The sequence below is a fragment of the Arvicola amphibius genome, chromosome 1 (genome assembly GCF_903992535.2).
Source record: "Arvicola amphibius chromosome 1, mArvAmp1.2, whole genome shotgun sequence".
Classification (NCBI taxonomy): domain Eukaryota; kingdom Metazoa; phylum Chordata; class Mammalia; order Rodentia; family Cricetidae; genus Arvicola; species Arvicola amphibius.
The window spans coordinates 98,626,508-98,644,743 of record NC_052047.1 but is presented as its reverse complement, the minus strand read 5'-3'; the positions used below and the strand labels follow the sequence as shown (position 1 = coordinate 98,644,743).

Here is an 18,236-nt window from a genome sequence, read left to right as displayed (position 1 = left end):
TGGTATACAGTAGGTATTCAGTAAATGCAACCCTTGTCACATCTGGTGACCTTTTAGGCCTCTTCTACATTCCATAGACGGACTGTCCTCCTAGAGGGGAAACTGAGGCACAGAGGAAGTGAAACAGGGGACCTGAAGCACCCCGCAAGCTAAAGCATCCGGAAGCAGCAGGTGTCCTATTACTGCACTGAATCTGGAGCTCCGCCCACCCTCACCCCCACCCCCACCCCCACCCCCCACATGTCTGGGGTGGGGCCTTGGCCGTCCTGAGCCTCTGGGCGCCCATCTTGACGCTGGCCCTTTAAGGCGGTCTGCGGCTTGAGTCTGTCCCAGAGTGACCCCGGGGGAGGGTGTGGCCGGGAACAAGGGGCCCATTCAGGGGGGGAGGGGGAAGAGGGAGAGAAGGAGGGAGAGGAGGAAAGGGGGAGCAAGGGGCGGGCCCTGGCGGGCAGACTGGGCATGAGGACAGATGGACACCTAGAGTCAGACGCTGAGCCCTGCACCCCCGCCTCTGCACACTCATTGCTGACCCCCAACCCCAAACTTCCACCTCCGAACCAGCTTTCAGGCCCTAGGGGCTGAGGTGCTTCTGGGAACTCCTTGGGAATCTGAGCTGTGGGTTCGAATCTTGCCTGCTGGGCTCCGTTCCCAGCCTCAGCCCTCAGGAGGGTTAACTGTCCTGTCTGTGGCAGTGTAGATGAGTCTGCGCTCAGCGAACCCCAACAGGGGCTCACGACCATGCCCCTGCCTCAGCCTTCGGGGTGTAGACCTTGTGGGAAGTCCTGCCACAGATCTGCCCATCAGCACCAAGCTGGAGGGGCGATGGGTCCTCGGCATGCCAAAGCCCGCAGTTGCGGCTTAGCCCATTCGGGATGGTCCAGAACCTGGTGTGGGGTGTTCCAGAACGTGCGGGGGCAGTGTTCTGGATGGTTCCCACCAAAGGATGGGACAGCAGCACTGGTCTAGAGGTCCCCCCTCTGTGTGGGAGGCTGAGCAGGGGATGAGGAATCTGAGCCATCCTCAGCCAAGTCACACATTTGAGTCCAGCCTGGGCTACATGCGACCCTGCCTGAAAACCAAAACGAGGCCAGATGGAGTTTTCGGGGCGTTTCCCCATCTTGTCATGACTCCCCATGTCTACATACGGGTCCTGCCCATCATTCCTCCTCAAAGCCCCACGCATGGGCAGGGCTGTGGGCAGCTGTGTAGGGGTCAGAGATGTCCCGATCCACTCCCAGCCAACTGTGGCGGGCACGGTGCAGGGGACAAGGACTCGGAGCCCCAGGGTGGCTGCAGGCGCTATAGTATTTGACACCTTTCTTAGCAAGGAAGTGGCAGAGACCAGAGATGCTCCTCAGGTTTCCCTGGGACTGCACAGCATGCCAGGAGTAGCCTGGGAGTAGCCCCTTCCTGCAGAGGCCCAGAGTGGTCCGGCCACCTGCCCAGGGATGCGCAGCGCAACCAAGGGGAGGATGGACGACCATGACTGCCCATCTGTCTCTGCAGTCTGCTGGGATCAGTGGCCACGACTAGGCCGCGACCTCCCCCTCCGGACACCTGCGGCCTCACAGCCCCTGGGCCGCCTTGCTTCTTCCTGGGGACATTGGGGTTCAAGAATCCGGAAGAGAGTGAGCCCAGCCTGGGTATTTTTGAGATAGTCTCATTCTGTAGCCCAGGCTGGCCCTGACCTCAGACCTCCACCTGTCTCTACCCTGGGGTCAACAGGACATGTGGATGGGCTGTTCGCTGATTTTTTTTTTCAGGAGTTTGTGTTAAGTTGCAGCTCTGGCTCTTAGAAAGACACCATCTGTGCTTCAACAACTCCCTCCCCTAAAGATGGGAAAGACTGGGCCAGTGAGGGGCTGCGGGCATGGTCAGGGGTGGAACCCCGCCCGCCCAGAATCCCCAGTTAGGGGCTGGGGGCGTGGTCAGGCTGGAGCCCCGCCTACAATCCCCAGTGATTGTCTGGGGGCGTGGTCAGGGTGGAGCCTCACCCAGAATGCCCTAGTGAGGGTCTGGGGGCGTGGTCAGGATGGAGCCCCACCTAGAATCCTCCAGTGAGGAGCTGGGGGCATGGCCAGGGTGGAGCCCCGCCTAGAATCCCCAGTGATGGGCTGGGGGCGTGGTCAGGATGGAGCCCCGCCTAGAATCCCCCCAGTGAGGAAGGGGTGAGCCCTTCCAGGCTCTAGTTCCAACATTGGCAGCATGGCCCCCATCTCCTGGCACCCAAGGCAACCACACTCCCACTCTGGGTCCTGCTGGGGCCACCACGCTGTCCCTGTGGATGTTGGCGGGAAGGGAGGCCGGCCATGGCGAGCACATGGGCACCATCTGGGTTGGCAGCTGCCGGCCTGGGCGGGCCTGGCACCCCTCCCCCCCTGGCACGGTGCCCGCCCGCGCTTCGGGTTTCGCGGGCTGCAGGGGGGGCAGGGCGGCGGGCTGGCAGCCGCCTCTCCTTCGGCCCAGCTTTCCCAGACTCCTTTCCCGAAAGCAGGCCAAGCCTGGGAGCCTAGACTGCGTTCGCCCGCCACTGGCCTCCATCCCAGCACCCTAGTCTCCTCTATCTCCTTGGCTCCTGTGACCCCAGGATCTTTGCAGTCCCTGAGCACCCCTCCAGCCTGGTGTGCTCTCTCCAGACTTTCTCCACTTCCTCCACTGCTAACCCACTTCTTCCTCTGACACAAGGTCAGCCTTGAACTTAGTATGTAGCAGAGGCTAGACCTGACCTTCAGGGTTCCGAGGACAGAACCCAGGGCCAGCCTGAGCTCCTCACTAATTTAAACTGTTGCACCCTCACCGTTCAGAGGTCTCACATCAAACCCCTAACACTGACCCTGTGCCCCTCAAGAGCTCAATCCAAGTTTGCCACCCCCATGTTAAGCATCACAGGTAGAGTCCCCCATCCTGGGGACCCCTGAGGTAGGAGGGGGACAAGGGCAGCCTCCCTCATCCCTCACCCCACAATGGCTGGTTCAGAAGCCAGATGAGCTGGGATCGACCTGAGGAACTGGGGGACAAAGCTCGGGGTGGTGTCTCTCAGGGACCTTACAGGGACCTCAGAGATGGGCACAGCAACTCCACTTCCGGTGCCCGGGCTGGGGATAGGGGCGCTGGTGGCTCAGGCTAGGCTGTCTGGGACAGAGCAGGTCTCCATTTTGACCCTGGCGAGACATGGTGGCCGAGATGGGAACAGGGCAGGAGGCCTGGGTGAGCTACAGAGCCACCTAAGGCCTCCAGAAAATGTCTGACGGATGGAGGTGGAGCTGGGAGTCAGGGTTTTGAAATACGCTCAGGATTTTCGCTTAGGGAAAAGCTTTCTGGGAAATGGGAACATAGCCGGCAAAGGCAGCAGCCAGGGGCGGTGATGGCCGCCCTGGTCTGGGATGGCTGCATCTTGATCCGGGTAGGTTTTGGTTTTTGTTTTGAAGGATTCCTGGGGACTCCCTTGGAGCCTATGTGTGAGCTTCCTCTTTTATAGCGACAGAAATTAAGCACAGAGAGTATGAGTTGCCTGGGTCACACAGCCAACTGGCAACCTAGCTATAGGACTGGCCAACCTTGGCTGTCCCAGCCTCCAGGGACGCAGGTGGCTGACCAGGGTGACCCGTGGGAAGGCATCTCAGGGAGGCCTAGAGGCCTTGCCCTCCGCTGGTCAGAGGAGGAGGGTGGGGGAGAGAGTCGCGGGGAAATGGTGCTGACGCAGCAGAAAGCGCCTTTGAAAATTTATCAGCTAGGCTCCAAGGAGGAGGGGCGGGGGTGGGGGGTAACAATGGGGACCTGGATACCCTTGAGCCCAGGACCTTCAGGCCGTGCCCTGTCCCTGCCCACGGTGGTCACCCACAGCCTCTGACCCACTGTTCCACACAGCTGGGGGCTGGCGGGAGGTGGGAGCTGGTGGGAGGTGGGGGCAGGACTGGGCCAGACGCTAAGGTCACCTGCAGCCAGACTCAAGGTCAGGGCTGGGAGAGGCCCATCTGGCTCTACTCTGTGTGACATTGGGGGCCCCCAACTGGTGGGGGGAAACTGAGGTACAGAGAAGAGGTGGATCCACCCAGCCAGGAGTGACCCACTCGGCCCAGGGCTGTCCTCTCTGATGGGCTATCACCGGGCAACGCCCCCACTGTGGGTTCTTGGTGTGCAGATGATGCGTGTGGCTCTCAGGTGGAGCACGGGCCTTTGTCCACCTCACAGACATCCCCCTGCCTCTGCCTGCGTCCTGCCAGACTACCCCATGGACTTGCCTCCCTGGGACTCCTATTCAGCAAAAGAAGGAAGTGGGCGGAGCCATGGTCGTCCCCACCCACGTGAAAGGCACCTCCCATTCAGCAGCAGTCTAAAGTAAGAGGGGGCATGGCTATGCTTGCCCACAAGTAGGGCCACATCCCCTGGCCTGGGTCCTTAACTTCCAGCTCCTATTCAAAGCAGACCCATAGCCTGGCCCCGCCACCTTCCAATTCCAGGTCAGCATTGCTCAGATCCAGGTCAATCAGGTCGATGGACACCATAGTCACAGCCCCACATTCCACAGGCGCCAAGGCTCAGTCAGGTGGAGGCTAGCCCTCTCTGATGGCTGCTCCTTCCTGTGGTTCCACACGTGAAGCTGGCCCACCTCCACCAGGCCTGAGCGGGGCTGTGCTCGCTGGCTCCACTTGGAAGGACAGGCATACACGGTGCTGATCATTGACGGCCCCAGCCCATGGCCCTACCCCTCAGTGACCACGGGCCAGCTCCTGACCATGTCCCTAAACATGACCTTGTTGAGACAATGATCCTGAACCTGACCATGACACTGGCCACGCCACGGCTCAGCTCCTAACTGCGATCATGACCACATTACGATTGTCCCTGACAATGATCATGGCCCAGCTCTTGATGATGACCCTGAACATGGTCCCACCCCTAACCATGGCCGTGGCCCAGCTCCTTTAACTCTGACCATGCCTTTGACCAGGCTACGCCCTATCACGGCCACATCCCCGTCACGGCTAAGCCCGGCTCCCGCCCCCATGCCCCACGTGTGCCCCCCACACTCACCACGCTCACGCACGAAGTATGCCAGGTACAGGTCCAGCTCCTTGACGGCCACGCCAATGTGGTGTGGCTGCACGCACAGCACCGGGTGCGCACACGCAGCCGCCTTTACCAGCCGCTCGCCGTCCGTGCTCTCTAGCGGGATGCCTTTGAACAGGATGACCATGACCAGGTCCAGGCGCCACACCTTGTCAGCCTGGCGCAGGCAGTCAATGCGCCGCATCTTGCCCTTCTGGTCGGGGTTGGACAGCACGCAGCCTGGTGCCTTTTTGCCAGTCACAGCCAGCACGAAGTCTTCGCGGCACTCGGGCCGGATGTCCTTGCGCAGCTTGGCCAGCAGCCGGGATGCCCACTTCTGCTTCACCTCAGCCTTCTCACCCAGGAGCTCGTCCTTCACTGCGCGCTCCTCGTCCTTGGACATGCGCTTCTCGTGCTTCTTGAAGTACTTGCGCTTCCGCGCCTGCAGGTTGAACCACGTGTAGGCAAAGGCGCGCACGTGCGGCAACAGCGCCTCGATGAACGGGTGGAACTCATCCTGCGGAAAGGTGGGATAACTGAGGCCAGGTACACTGGGAGCCACTGCCCAGGTGGGGAAACAGTCCCAGGGCCGGATGGACCCGCTGCCCAGGGGGGAAACTGAGGCCCAGACTGTCCTACCACAGATGGAGAAGGGGGGGTCAGAGATGAAGCCCTAGACAGGCAACCAGAGCTCCCCATAAACGACAGAGCTGGGACACCAGGGACACTCATGTCCCCTATGGAAAGATGAGGTTCTGGGAAGAGGACTGTCCAAGATTGAGGCCAGTGCCTTGATGCGTGCCAGGGAAATGAGACAGCACAGGTGGCTTACAATAAAGCTTTATTGACACAAAGTGTCCCCAAATGCCAGCTACAGGGGTCCCCAGGGCAGGGCCAAGCAAACAGTAGCGCTCAAACCATGTGGGAGCTGCAGGTCCGGGTGTGTCCCCCATGGAGACAGCCCGGGTGGGTGCCCTCAGACTTCCTCTGGCGCCCTGGGAGCAGCATGGGGTGTCTTTCCCTGAATAGGAGGGGTCATCCTGGGGCTCACAGTGTCCACCAGGAAAAACTGAGAGGACCCTCAGCGTCACAAGGGATTTGAGGGAAAATAAAATCCTGTCTACCTGCTGGGGGGATAGCGACATCTGGGGCAGGAGCCACATAATCACGTGGAGGGTGACTGCTGGGCACTGAGAGGGAGCACCCCCAGAGCTCCATTACCTGTGGCATGATGGGGAAACTGAGGCTCAGACCTTGATAAGATCTGCCCAAGGTCCCCACCGGCCTCAAGTAGACAGGCCACAGGTGGCTGGTCTGTTTCTTCTGACGACAATTCTGAATCAGGGGGTCTCCTCTGAACCCCCAGTTCACTCAGCAGGCTCACCCCCCCCCAAGACTACATCTGCCCCGCACCCTAGAGCCAGGTTGCCAAATGCCACCTATTACCAAACCTCTGAAAATAGCTGGTAAGGCAGAGGAGGCCAGGCTGGGCCACCCCGTCCCCCAGGCCAATGTCCTCTGAGGTGTGAGTCATTGAACAGCTGTGGCCTGGACCTCAGAGGGGGGGTGTGCTCCTGCCCTCCCCCATGCTGGCTGCTGTGTCTGGGGAGAAGATGGGGGACCGGGCTAGGCTCAAGAAGCCTCTTCGTGGGTCAGGATGGTAACTGACCTGTGAAATCAGAGACAGGCAGGAACCAGGTCACATAGACCTCAGCGGGGGTGGAGGGGCTTGGGTGGCACGGTGGGTGAAGAGTCCCTGGCCCCAGGATGGGCCAGTGGGTACAGTAACTGGGTGGGTGGTGGCCAGTGGGGGCTTTGCAACCCAGATCCAATCCACCCTGAGTACCCCTGCCACCGAGTCCCATTTGTTTCTGCCCTCTAGGCTCCACCCTTGGGGAGGCCACGGTGGGCACCCACAGCACAGTCACTGGTGGCCCCAGCTGGTCAGCAAGGTAGGAGGGTAAACAGCAGTGACTGGGTCACAGACCTGCTGGTCATGCTCCCTGCCCTCACTGGCCAGGCTGGCCCAGGCTCTCTGTCCCACGAGACCAGCCAAAGCCAGGATACCTGCATAAGAGCTCGGCGAACCCTCCACAGCCCAGATGCCCTGTCCCCAGTGCCCCCCTCCTTCATGCAGCTTTTCTCTCGTGGTTCAACATGGCCACCCTCTTTCCCAGCCAAGGAGGGGTATCAGACAAGACCTCTCTCCCAACCGGGCCCCTGCACCTCCGAACCCACAGTCCTCCTTACACAAGTGACCACGCAGCTCTGAGAACCTGCCATGTCTACCCCCACACTGCAGGCGTTCTTCAAAGTCTAACTTCAAAGTCCCTTTCCCGTGGTTGGTGAGCACCTTCTGGGCCTCTCCAGACTCCTGATCCTCACTCAGAGCGTGGGGCCCGTGGCAAGCTCTCATCCAAGTCCCCGAGGGGACTCCTGCTGCCTTTACTAAGCACTTACTCTCTGCCAGCCTGGTACGGGGAGGGCTCAGCCAGGGCAGAGGTCCTGCGCGGAGCAGTGGGGAAGAAAGGGAGGGCTATGCCCTGTCCCCATGCTCACCCAGCTCCCTGTGGATCCTCTCCTCTCCTCGGTCTGAGGTCACAAACTCATAATCCCCCTGCCTCAGACTCCCGAGTGCCAAGGTCACAGGTGCATGCCACCATACCTGGTGAATCTTATGTTACCTGCCTTCTTCCAATTCACCCCACACAGGCACCCTAACTTACCAAACCCTGCAGCTGCCAGGGGCTGGTCAGACTTAAGACTGAGTTGTGAGTGTGTGTGTGTTTCGGGGGGGTAGCCACTGTGGAAGCACCGGGACCAGAGTTCAAATTCTGCCTGTGGGTGACCTCTGACCTCCATGTATGCCCTAACATTTGGGGGTCACCACTGTGTGCCTTCACTCACCTCAAGTCTGTGTCACTTAACTGACAGGGTGAAGGGAAGCTATGAAATGCCTACCGGCCAAGCCACAGGCCTGGGCAGCAGCATTTATTATGTGCTTACTGTATACCTAGCTCTAGACAATGGGTGTGGCTGTCTGCAGGGGACACCATCCTGTCTCCCCTGTTCTGTGTGAGGTGACACACTAACAGCCATTTACTAAGCAATGAACGTTTATAGAATGTCTACTGTGTGCCTCCACCTATGTCTGATAGCACTTATTGAGCTCCTACTGTGTGTCACGCCTTAGCACATAAGAAATACACCCCTCCCCCCCCAAAAAAAACCTGAGGCCGTATGTCACCGGGATTCTGGGCTGATGTGAGGGGCTCCCATTCCCGCATTTCTGGGGATACGAGGGTGCGGGTAAACCAGCTGACCGGTGGCGGCGGGTCTCTGTGTACCCGGGAGGGGGGGCTGCACGGAGTTCTGCGGGAGGGGACAGGAAGGAGCGGGAGGCTCCCGTGTCTGGTGCAGGGCTGCAGGAAGAGCCGGAGAGGGAGCAGCGGCTGCAGCGGGAGAGGCTAGAACGCTGACTCGCCAGAATCCAGCACCCTGATTTACAGGCCTCGGCCCAGGCAGAGGCACCTTCTCTGCAGCGAGGAGGGGGCGGAGGGGACGGGGACGGGGACAGCGCTATCGCCGAAGTCCACTCGGGGACACACTGGAACCGAGCCCATGCTGTGCTATACCGGGCCGGTTTTCACCCTTTCTGACGCCCCCAACCCCCTCTGGAACGGAACCCTGACTGTCAGGTGCCGTGTGCTGCCTCAGTTTCCCCACTGCCAGGATGGCAGCGGAGAGAAGCAAAGCCATGAGGAGGGAAATGAATGAAGGAGGGAGGTGGCCTCAGCCCAGGCCCAGGGAATCCTCAACCTCAGCCAACAGGGATTTGGCCCCAAACCCGGAATAACTAACGTGGGGAGGGAGGGCGGGAAAGGGGAGGGGGAGGCCGCCTCAGCTTGGGATTCATGGAAGTAACAGCTGATTCCTCCAGAGAGTAAAAGTGAAAAGGGGCCTGAGTCACTGCCCAGAGTGACAGACGGGACAAGGGACCCACGGGGGCTCCCAGAATCCTCCCGGGCACCTGGTAGCCCTGGCACCAGGACTGACATCAGGGCCAACCCCGCCCCGGGTCAGGATCCCGGTAGGATCCGGTTAGATCAGAAAGGAGTTATTTCAGGCTGAACCCTGGCTTAAAATTAGCCGATTCAGAGGGCTGGGTGAGGAGAGACAGAGACATAGACAGAGAGACACAGAGACAGAGAGGCAGAGACAGGTCAAGGCAGACACCGAGAGTGGTGTGTGGGGGAAGGGCCGCGAGACAGGGGGGTGGGGGACTGCAGCATTGCTTCTGGGGTCCTTCTGAGACTCCTACCCAGACTGGGCTTGGGTGGAGAGGGAGAGACCACACTTGGGGATCAGGGGACTCTGGGAAGTCCCAGTTTCCCCAGAGCAGGAGAGTAGTGAGTGGGAGATCATAGAGTTGGGGGACCCCAAACCCAAAGCAGCCTGGGATACCTTCCATCTTGTTCTGCCTCTGTCTTCTCCCCTCTCGCCTGCTACCCTAGGCTGCCCCTCCACCCCTGTCCAACGGGGAAACTGAGGCCAAGGCCACACAGCAAGTTCGCTGGGCAGGAGCCAGCACTGGGGTTGCCCCCACCCCCAGCTCCCAGCAGCAACCTGGATGCAGGCAGGACTCCAGAAGGCCAGGATGGGGAATTCCACGTGCCCAGGCGGCCTTCCAGCCGGCCACGTCTACCTCAGGCTTCTCAGCCACCAAGTCAACACAGAGACCTCAGAGTCTGCCCGGGGACACACAGCAATCCCACCCCACTGTCGGTCTGGCCAACAACCAAGTGATCCCTGCACTAGGTTGTAGGGATGCCCCCTTCCCAAATCTGGCTTGAAATAGAAGCTGAGGTCTGCGGAGGGGCAGGCTGGGGTTCCCTCAGTCCAGGGGCCTCCCCTGGAGACTGAAGAACTCTACCTGCCAAGTTGAACCTGGCACGAACAGGGGACCCTGGAGAACTTGTTCCTGAAACCATCCACCTGGGCCTTCCCTGGCGAAAACAACTGAGTCCCCCACAAACTTCTCAGGACACTGGACAATCACAATCCTCCAGCATCGCACTTAACAGTTTGGAGACCACTATGTCTCACTCTCTCTCTCGGGGAAAACTGAGGCCGGAGTCATACAGAAAAAAAAAAAATCAAAAGAGGGCCATAGAGTTGGAAAAGGGGGAAAGGAAGAAGGCCTGGGATCCCAGAGGGGATACAGACAGTTAGGGGGTTCCTTTTAGGGGTCTCTGGCAGGATGGATACTCGCCCTCCTCCCATCCCCTCAGATGCTGGAACCCAGACAGAGGGGAGTAGCGGGGCAGGTGATGGCCTGGTCACCTAGTCCGCAGCCCACAGTGTGGGCCAGTCCCCTGCCTCCAACTCCACCTCCTCGTCCTCCTCCTCCTTCTCGTCCTCCTTCTCCTCCTCCTCCAGCCCCGGCCTCTGCTCCTCCCGCCAGCAGCCTGGTAGCTACTGCTCGGCTCAATAATTCAAGAATCAATGCGGAGCTGGGGGGAGCTGAGCCAGGGAAGGGGGGGACCCGCGACGGACACTGGCAAGGCCGCCCCTCCCCCCTAAGCGCCAACTTCGTGTGCCCCTCCCCCCGCGCGCACACGTGGGCCTGATATGGAGGGGGCCACGGCCAGTTAGGGGGGCACCTGGGAAACTGGGGACCCGCGAACAACAGCCGGGGGGTCCCGTTCCCGCACTGCCACTGAACCCATGGGTACAGCATGGAACCCCAAGATCTGTCCCACGGGTAGGAGGGAGGCTTTCTGCAGATACCCACTTAGTTTCTCCATCTGGAGAGGACCCCAGGCTTCCTGGGGGCAAAGGGTGAGGGCTGTGGGGAGGACGCCAGCTCCCCCACACATCCAGCCAGGAGGGGAAGGATGGGAGAGTCCCAAGAACAGTTAGGCAATTCAAATCAAAGTGAGGGTCCAGAATATGAGGTTCCAAGTGCACATCCAAGCTTAATGGGGAGAGGATCCCCTATCTCAAGAGCTGCCCGCACCCCAGGTCCATGCCAGGAACATCCTGGCCTGGAAGGGGGTGGGTAAGGAGGACGTGCGCGCCTTTTTTTTTCCCACCCCCGCTGCGGAGGGGAGGTTCCAGTCTGCAAAATTGCGGTTCCAGGAGGAGCCGGGGTGCGGGCAGGGGCCGGGCGGGCGCGGGGTGCGTACCTGGGTCAGGCAGAGCGGGGAGGAATACATCCCGGGGCGCTGGCACCGGAGGCGCAGAGGCCGAGCGGCCGCCGAACTTACTGAGTCATTTTTGCAGCCGCTCCTCCCGCTCCTCCCTCCGCCGTCCTCTCCGCCCCGCGCCGCCTCCCGCCCGCCCCCGCTCCCTCTCAGTCGCCCGCATCCAACTTTCAAAGAAATCGCCGACAGCAAACAAACTGTAGCCTGCGGACCCCCGAGTCCGGTCCCCCCAAATCTGTCCATTTGTGCTCGGATTTTAAGGACACAGCAACCGGGTTCAGGGCAAGATGGGATTGAATCCCGGCTCCCCCCCAACCTGTGCCCCCGTATGTCCCCTGCACTCCATCTGCCTCCCACACCCGACCTGTGCCGCAGCTGTCCCCTACACCCCACCTGTGCCCCAGCTGCCCCCATGCCTCACCTGTGCCCCAGATGCCCCTTATGCCCCACCTGTGCCCCAGATGACCCCTACACCCCACCTGTGTCCCAGCTGCCACTATACCCCACCTGTGCCCCAGCTGCCCCTATACCCGACCTGTGCCCCAGCTGCCCCCTACACCCCACCTGTGTCCCAGATGCCCCCCACACCCCACCTGTGCCCCAGATGCCCCCATGCCCCATCTGTGTCCCCCACTGCCCCATACTGCTCTTGTGTCCCCAAGCCAGCCAGTGGCAGCCGGGAAGAGGGGAGCAGGGTGGGGATCTTCCCTTAAATGGCTAGCAAGTGGTCTGGAGGTAGTTGGGGGTCCCCAGGAAAGATGCCCTGCAGGACCCCAGGCTAGACTCTGAAACTATTGCTTGCTAAAGGGCAAGAGGGATAACCTAGGCCCTGAGCTCCCAGCAGCCAGGCCCCAAGCCTAGCTTGGTGTCTACGTTGCCCATTTCTTTTTATTTTTCGAGACAGGGTTTCTCTGTAAACAGGATTTCTTTGGAACCTGTCCTGGAACTAGCTCTAGTAGACCAGGCTGGTCTCGAACTCACAGAGATCCGACTGCCTCTGCCTCCCAAGTACTGGGATTAAAGGTGTGCGCCACCACCGCCTGGCTAAGGCTGCCCATTTCATATATGGGAAAACTGAGGCACAAGGAAGTCCCACTCCAATTTCACATTTTTTCCTCCAGTATTACTACTTCCAAGATGGAGTCTCATGTAGCCCAGGCTAGCCTTGAACTCACTCTGTAGTTGACCCTCCTGGGATGCCCAGCCAGAGGCCACCTTTCTGAAGGAGACATTTGGCCAAGCATGGCCCCTGTGTCCACAGTGCTTTTACAAGACTGGGACATTCTCAACCATTTTTCTCCCAGGGCAAGGAGTAGGGACATAGCAGGCGCAGGCTCAGCATGGCTGGAGACCGGCGGGGGGACCCCAAGAAGAGGCTTTGAGCCCTTATCAATGTCACAACCAAGGAAACTGAGACCCAAAGAAGGAAGCCACTGGCTGGGGTTGCAGTTCCCAGGAATGTCGGGGACAGAGCGGGTCACCTGGTCACTGTGACCCCAACAACAGCCAACACATGAGGGGCACCCACAAACACCAGCCAACCCACCACAGAGAGTGGATGGATGTAAAACCCTGAGCTTGACTGAGCTCGTCCTGGGCACCTCCCCATACCGGGGACTGCACACAGTAGGTTTAACACACATGCAGTGTGGGGGTATGGCTCCGCCTCGAGGGTGGCTAATGCCCTGGGCTGTGGAGACACCTGCAGTGAGGGGGCAGTATGCCGAGGGTGTGGCGGGCAGCTCAGGTAGACACCTCTGTGGTGCATGACTCGTTTGTTAAAAACAAAGAGTGAGGTAACGAGAGAGACAGCCCAGCAGCAAGAGCACCGCTGCTCTCCGAGGGCCCACATGGACACCCTGCGGTCCTTTCTGGCCTCTACTGCACATGTGACACACAGAGACACATGAATAGAAATAAAAACTAAATATAAAAATTAAGTCAGGCGGTGGTGGCACACACCTTCAATCCCAACACTCGGGTGGCAGAGGCAGGTGGATCTCTTTGGGTTCTAGGCTAGCCTGGTCTACACATTCTGATGTTATCTTAGAAAAAAAACACATTTGTTGTTGTTCCTAACACAGAGGCACTAAGAGGGGGCGACCACCAATGTGAACCTTAAGAGCAAGCTGGGTGGGTGTGGGGGCGCACACCTTTAATTCCCCTCACTCAGGAGACAGAAGCAGACAGTTCTCTGTGAGTTCAAAGCCAGCCTGGTTTACATAGTGAATTTCCAGGACAGCCAGAGCTACATAATGAGACCTTGTCTGAAAATACAAAAAAATTAAAAGAAAAAAAAAGCAATAAATGAAAGAACCTTAACACCAACAACTGTGAAACAGGGGTAAACATCCCCATAGCCTACTCAGGTGACAACCTGGAATAGTTGGGGAAAGTGGCTGTTCTCTGGAGAAGCCTCCAAGGGCCACCCAGGTAGGTCGCCAACTCAGCCCTGTGGCGTTTGGGACAGGGTATTTCAGACTCCCTGATTTCCAAGCACTCCAAGCGGCAGTGACAAATCCCAGGGCAGCCCCCCTGTTTGAGACCCACAGCTGCAGACCGGCCTTAGAACTCAACCCCAAAGAGGAGTTTCACTTTCTTTTTGTGTTGGGTTTTCTCAGCCAGGGTCACTTGTAGCCCAGGCCGGCCTTGAGCTCCTCCGGATCTGCTGCCTACGCCTGAGAGCCGCCCGGAAGACAGGCAGCTTTAAAAGAATACACGTCTGCCCGAATCCTTTATAAAGGACTGACTGTGTGACTTGCACAATGGCTACAACTGGGCTCTGAGCAGAAGAGGGAGGTGAGTGGGGACCCTCCAGGGACCGCAGACTATGCCTGTGGATGTTTCTGTAGCATTCCGGTTCTTCCAGGGCCAACCCCAGGGCCTTCTGAGGACTGGGCCAGTGGCCACGCCCGCCCCCAGACCCTCACTGGGGATTCTGGGCGGGGCTCCACCCTGACCACGCCCTCAACCCCCTCACTGGGGGAATTCTAGGCGGTGCCCCACCCTGACCACGCCCCTCAGTAGGGATTCTAGGCGGGGCTCCATCACTGACCACGACCCTCACTGGGGGATTCTGTGTTGGGGCTCCATTATGACCACGCCCCGAGCTTCCCCCAAAACAAAGTTTCGAGAATGAACTAAAGTTCCCAGAGTGCTTCTATCTTTGCCCACCCTCCACCCTCCGAGGTGTCACTACCGGGGGACACTACACTGCAGCGGCACAGGGGCCATCCAGCCAGGCCCGTGCCAGGCTCCCACGACAGACAGGGCGGTGACAGGACTGGGGGTGCCCAGGAGAGCCTTTCCCGGGTTGCAGATAAGAAACTGAGGCTGCGGGGCGGGGACCCGAGTGTGCGCTCCCGCCCGTCTGCTGCCGCGGTGCGAGCCCCGGGGGCGGCGACTGCCGGCTCGGCCCTCGGCCGCGCGGATCTATATTTAGAAGATGCTAGGAGCCGCTAAAATCGCGCGGGGATTCCCCTCCCGAGCAGCCAAGGACGCGGCTGCGGCGCCCGGACCGCCGCGGAGCCTCCGCCCGCGCGCACGCGCGCCGCCCGCCGAGCGGCGGCCTCCGGAGCGCGGAGCCGGGGCTGCGGCGGCGGCGGTGGGCGGGGCGACCGGGGCAGCGGCCATTTTCCGCTAAGCTGCGCGCGCCGCCGCCGAGAGCCCCGGACGCGGGTGGGGACGGGTAGGGGGGACGGGAGGGCGAGAGGCGCGCGGCAGAGCCGCTCGCGCACCCCCACCGTCCGCACCGGGGACCCTCGCCGCGTTCGGGGGTCCCTGGGCACCCGGATCCGGCTCCGCCCCCGAGGGAGGGAGGGCGGGAGGAAGACGCGGACCGTCCTTTTCCCTCCTCTTCCCAGGAACCGCAGCCCCCCCCCGCCCGACCCCACGCGCGGCGCCCCAGGAAAGTACCCCCGCGCGGAGTGGGAGCGGGGGCGGAGACGTACCATGGCGCTGTGCGGCGAGGCGACGGCCGGCGGGGAGGCGCGTGGGGAGGTGCGTGGGGAGGCGCGTGGGGAGCCGCCCGCCCCGCCCGCGGACCCTCCCCCGGCCCGCCCCCCGCCGCCTCTCCCCCCCACAGCCGGGGCTCCGGTCGGTCCTCGGCTGCAGACCGAGGCTGCCACTGCTCCGGCGTCCGCGCCTGCATCCCCAGCCGCCAGTCCGCCTCCCGCGGGCAGGCGGGCACGCGCGCGCTCGTGCACACTCGCGGTCGCGGACACGCGTGCAGTCGACACCGACCAGAGCCTCCGGGCTGTGGAGGGGAGTGAGGCCCCCGCCCCCGGGAATCTGAGTGCTGCGTACCTTCGCCCCGCCGCAGAGCCTCCCCGAGCAGAGCATCCGCCGCCGCCGCTCACCCGGGCCTGACCTAGAAGTTGCACCTGCTCAGGGCTTTTGACACGCGTTACCTTCCCTCATCCCTCCCCAGGGAGGTTCCCGCTACTCCCGGCCTACTCCCCACTCCAAGCCCGCTCTCCCGTGCAGCGGAGTCCCTGGGGCTCAGAGAGGGCGGTTCACCTCCCTGAGGTGGAACAGCATGGAGAAGCCAGCAGCGCACCACCGGTACTGCCATCTCTAGGGCTCGGTGGTGGTGTCTGGTGGGGAGTACGGGGGCGAGGCACTTCTCAACCTGATGGCTAGGAGCCGCCCCCTTCTCTTTTCACCTCTAATCCTTTTTGACTAATCCCAGTCTGATCCACAATCTCTGGACAGAGGCCAGAGCAGAGAAGCGGCCATGGAGGAGCAGCCAGTCAGGGATGAGGCTGGAGGCATGAGGATGGCAAACTCAAGACCAGCAGCGGGCTGCGCGGTCAGGAAGAAGCCACTGCCTAGAATCTCCCAGTGAGGGGCTGGGGCGTGGTCAGGTGGGGTTCACCCCCAGCCTAGAATCGCCCAGAGCACTGGCTCAATCCCCCAACGCCAAGTAAAGCCAGAGGGTCAGTGAGTTCAAGGTCAGCCTTGGCTACAGAGTGAGTCCTAGGCCAAGGTAGATTCTACAGAGCTTTTATCCCAGCAGGCACAGACAGGGTGGGGTACCCGGAGCGGAGGGCAGCTGGGTGCGAGACGTCTTCCCATCCGTAGACAAACAAGTCGGGGTACAACCGTGAGGCGCTGCCCCTGAGCCACTAGGTCTTTCGTCAAATAGCAGCTCATTTGGGCACCGAGATGCCTTCTCCGTGATCGCGCATTAGTTCCGAGGTCAGTCAACTTTCTGTCGTTGTGTAAAAACCAGAGAGTAAATGTTTTCACGTCTGAGACAGGAGATTCCTCGGCCGTGACACACACTTGTCATCCCAGTACTGGGAAGCCTGAGGCAGCAGGATTAGCTTAGGTTCAAAGCCAGCCTGGGCCGAAGACCAAGTTTCAGGTCGATTCTGTCTTCACGGAGAGGGTGACAGATGGCAAAGAACTGCTGGGCCGGGGGTTCGAACTTGGCTAGACCCTGTGACCTTCAAACTCTTTACTACAAAAAAGAAAAGACCGACAAGGTGGGAGGCCAAACTCTTCTGTGGTTGAAGAACTTTTCTAACTGCGCACGCGCTGCAAGCACCCACAGCCGCACTCCCGGAACCTTCTCTATTGACTTTCTGTTTGGGGGACAAGTTCTGATCACTTAGCCCAGGCTGCCCTATCCACTGTGTAGCCCAGGCTGACCTTCAATTCCAGATCCTTGTACGTGAGCCTCGCAGCTGGGGAGGCAGGCGTGGGCACACGTGTTTCAGGAGTGAATGGTGGGCGCATGAGCTATCACCGGCTACAGTCACCCAGCAGTCTTCAGTCTCAGATGACCCGTAGGTCTGGGCAGGGGGTCCCATCACCCCAGCTGGAGGGTTATCCTCGGCTACACAGTTGGAGGTCAGCCTGGGCTACGTGAGCCTTTTCGACTCAAAAGCAAAGAGTGTGAATGACTCTGAAGCGGGCGTCTGGCGGGGAACGCCTCGGGCTCGCTCTGCGGACGAGCTCCCCCCCGCCGTGCCCGTCACCTGGGGCGGGACCCGGATCCTCGGGGGAGGCTATTGGCTGGAGGGGCTCTAACCTGGCTTCTGATTGGATAGAGTGCAGCTCCGCGGCCTCTGATTGGTCGCGCTGGCAGCTGCACCCGACGTGGCCGACTTCATCTTTGTTCCTGGTGCTGCCCTCACCGGCGCGGGGATTTAACGGCGGCGAGGACTCTGGGGGTCACTGTCTCTGAGCCTCCCTGAGCGGAAGCTGGGCCGAATCCGCCCTGTGGTTGAGGAGGGGTGTCAGCTAGTGCGCCCGACTTCTCCAGCACCACTGCCTCCCTTTCCCAGATAGGGAAACAGGCCGGGTGTACTCCAGCGCAAGCAGATCAATCACCCTGGCTGCACGTGGAGACTGGGTGGCCAGGAGGCGAGGACTCTCTGACCTTTGTGAGACCCCCTACCCCCTCTGGAATTTTCTAAACCACCTGGAACGACTCGAGTTAGCTAGTAGAACTTCTAGCTTTGGGAGTGTGTGGAGCAGGAGAGGAACTGCACCCTCTTCTCTTCACGTTTCTCTCCAGCGAAGTAGGCAGCTGAGCTGAGCCAAGCACATCTTCCCGGCCTTGCTGCCCGGCGGGCCTGGCACACACGCCTGGGCGTAGGCACCAGAGCCGCCTGCAGCCCCAGAGCTGCCCGCACACGCCGGGGTCCGCCCAGAGCGGTTCCGGGGTTCCCCCCTCGCCAGCTCCAGGCACGTCCGCCTGGCGTCTCACCCCGCATAGGGAAACTGAGGCAGGAGGTGCTGACAAGACGGCCAGATGCCAGGGGGCCTTCACTCCCCTGACCCCAGCCCTTGGGGCTCTACCACCCAAAAGCCACGCTCTGTGCCTCAGTATTCCCATGTATGGACTGTCCGGACATCCGATGGTCCTGGAGGACGCTGGACACCAGCTCAGGACGCGGGGCAGGGGAGGCAGGGCGGGGCAGGGGCTGGCACTGGGGTAAGCAGCCACGGCAGGAAGTTGGGGGGCTGCCC

General features: G+C 60.7%; 1 protein-coding gene and 1 long non-coding RNA gene across 4 annotated transcripts in view; both read right to left on the bottom strand.

Annotated features, from left to right (window-relative positions):
- The window catches only part of Nfic (nuclear factor I C), a 30,479-nt gene extending 15,179 nt beyond the window's left edge, over window positions 1–15,300 (bottom strand). For 2 of the 3 annotated variants that reach the window (XM_038325342.1, XM_038325357.1), the window contains exons 1-2: window positions 11,238–11,342; window positions 5,035–5,566 (exon numbers count right to left, since the gene is read on the bottom strand). In XM_038325342.1, coding sequence (XP_038181270.1) covers window positions 5,035–5,566; window positions 11,238–11,267 — 562 coding nt within the window. In that variant the 5' untranslated portion in view covers window positions 11,268–11,342. Of the gene's footprint in view, window positions 1–5,034; window positions 5,567–11,237; window positions 11,343–15,205 lie in introns of those variants that run through there. The other variant, XM_038325350.1, reaches the window with a different exon arrangement.
- Window positions 15,301–16,243: 943 nt separating this feature from the next.
- On the bottom strand, window positions 16,244–17,286 carry LOC119811422. The gene is made up of 2 exons (XR_005284983.1): window positions 16,911–17,286; window positions 16,244–16,719 (listed from the first exon to the last, which is right to left on the bottom strand). It is a non-coding gene; the product is annotated as an uncharacterized LOC119811422 (long non-coding RNA).
- Window positions 17,287–18,236: the final 950 nt, after the last annotated feature.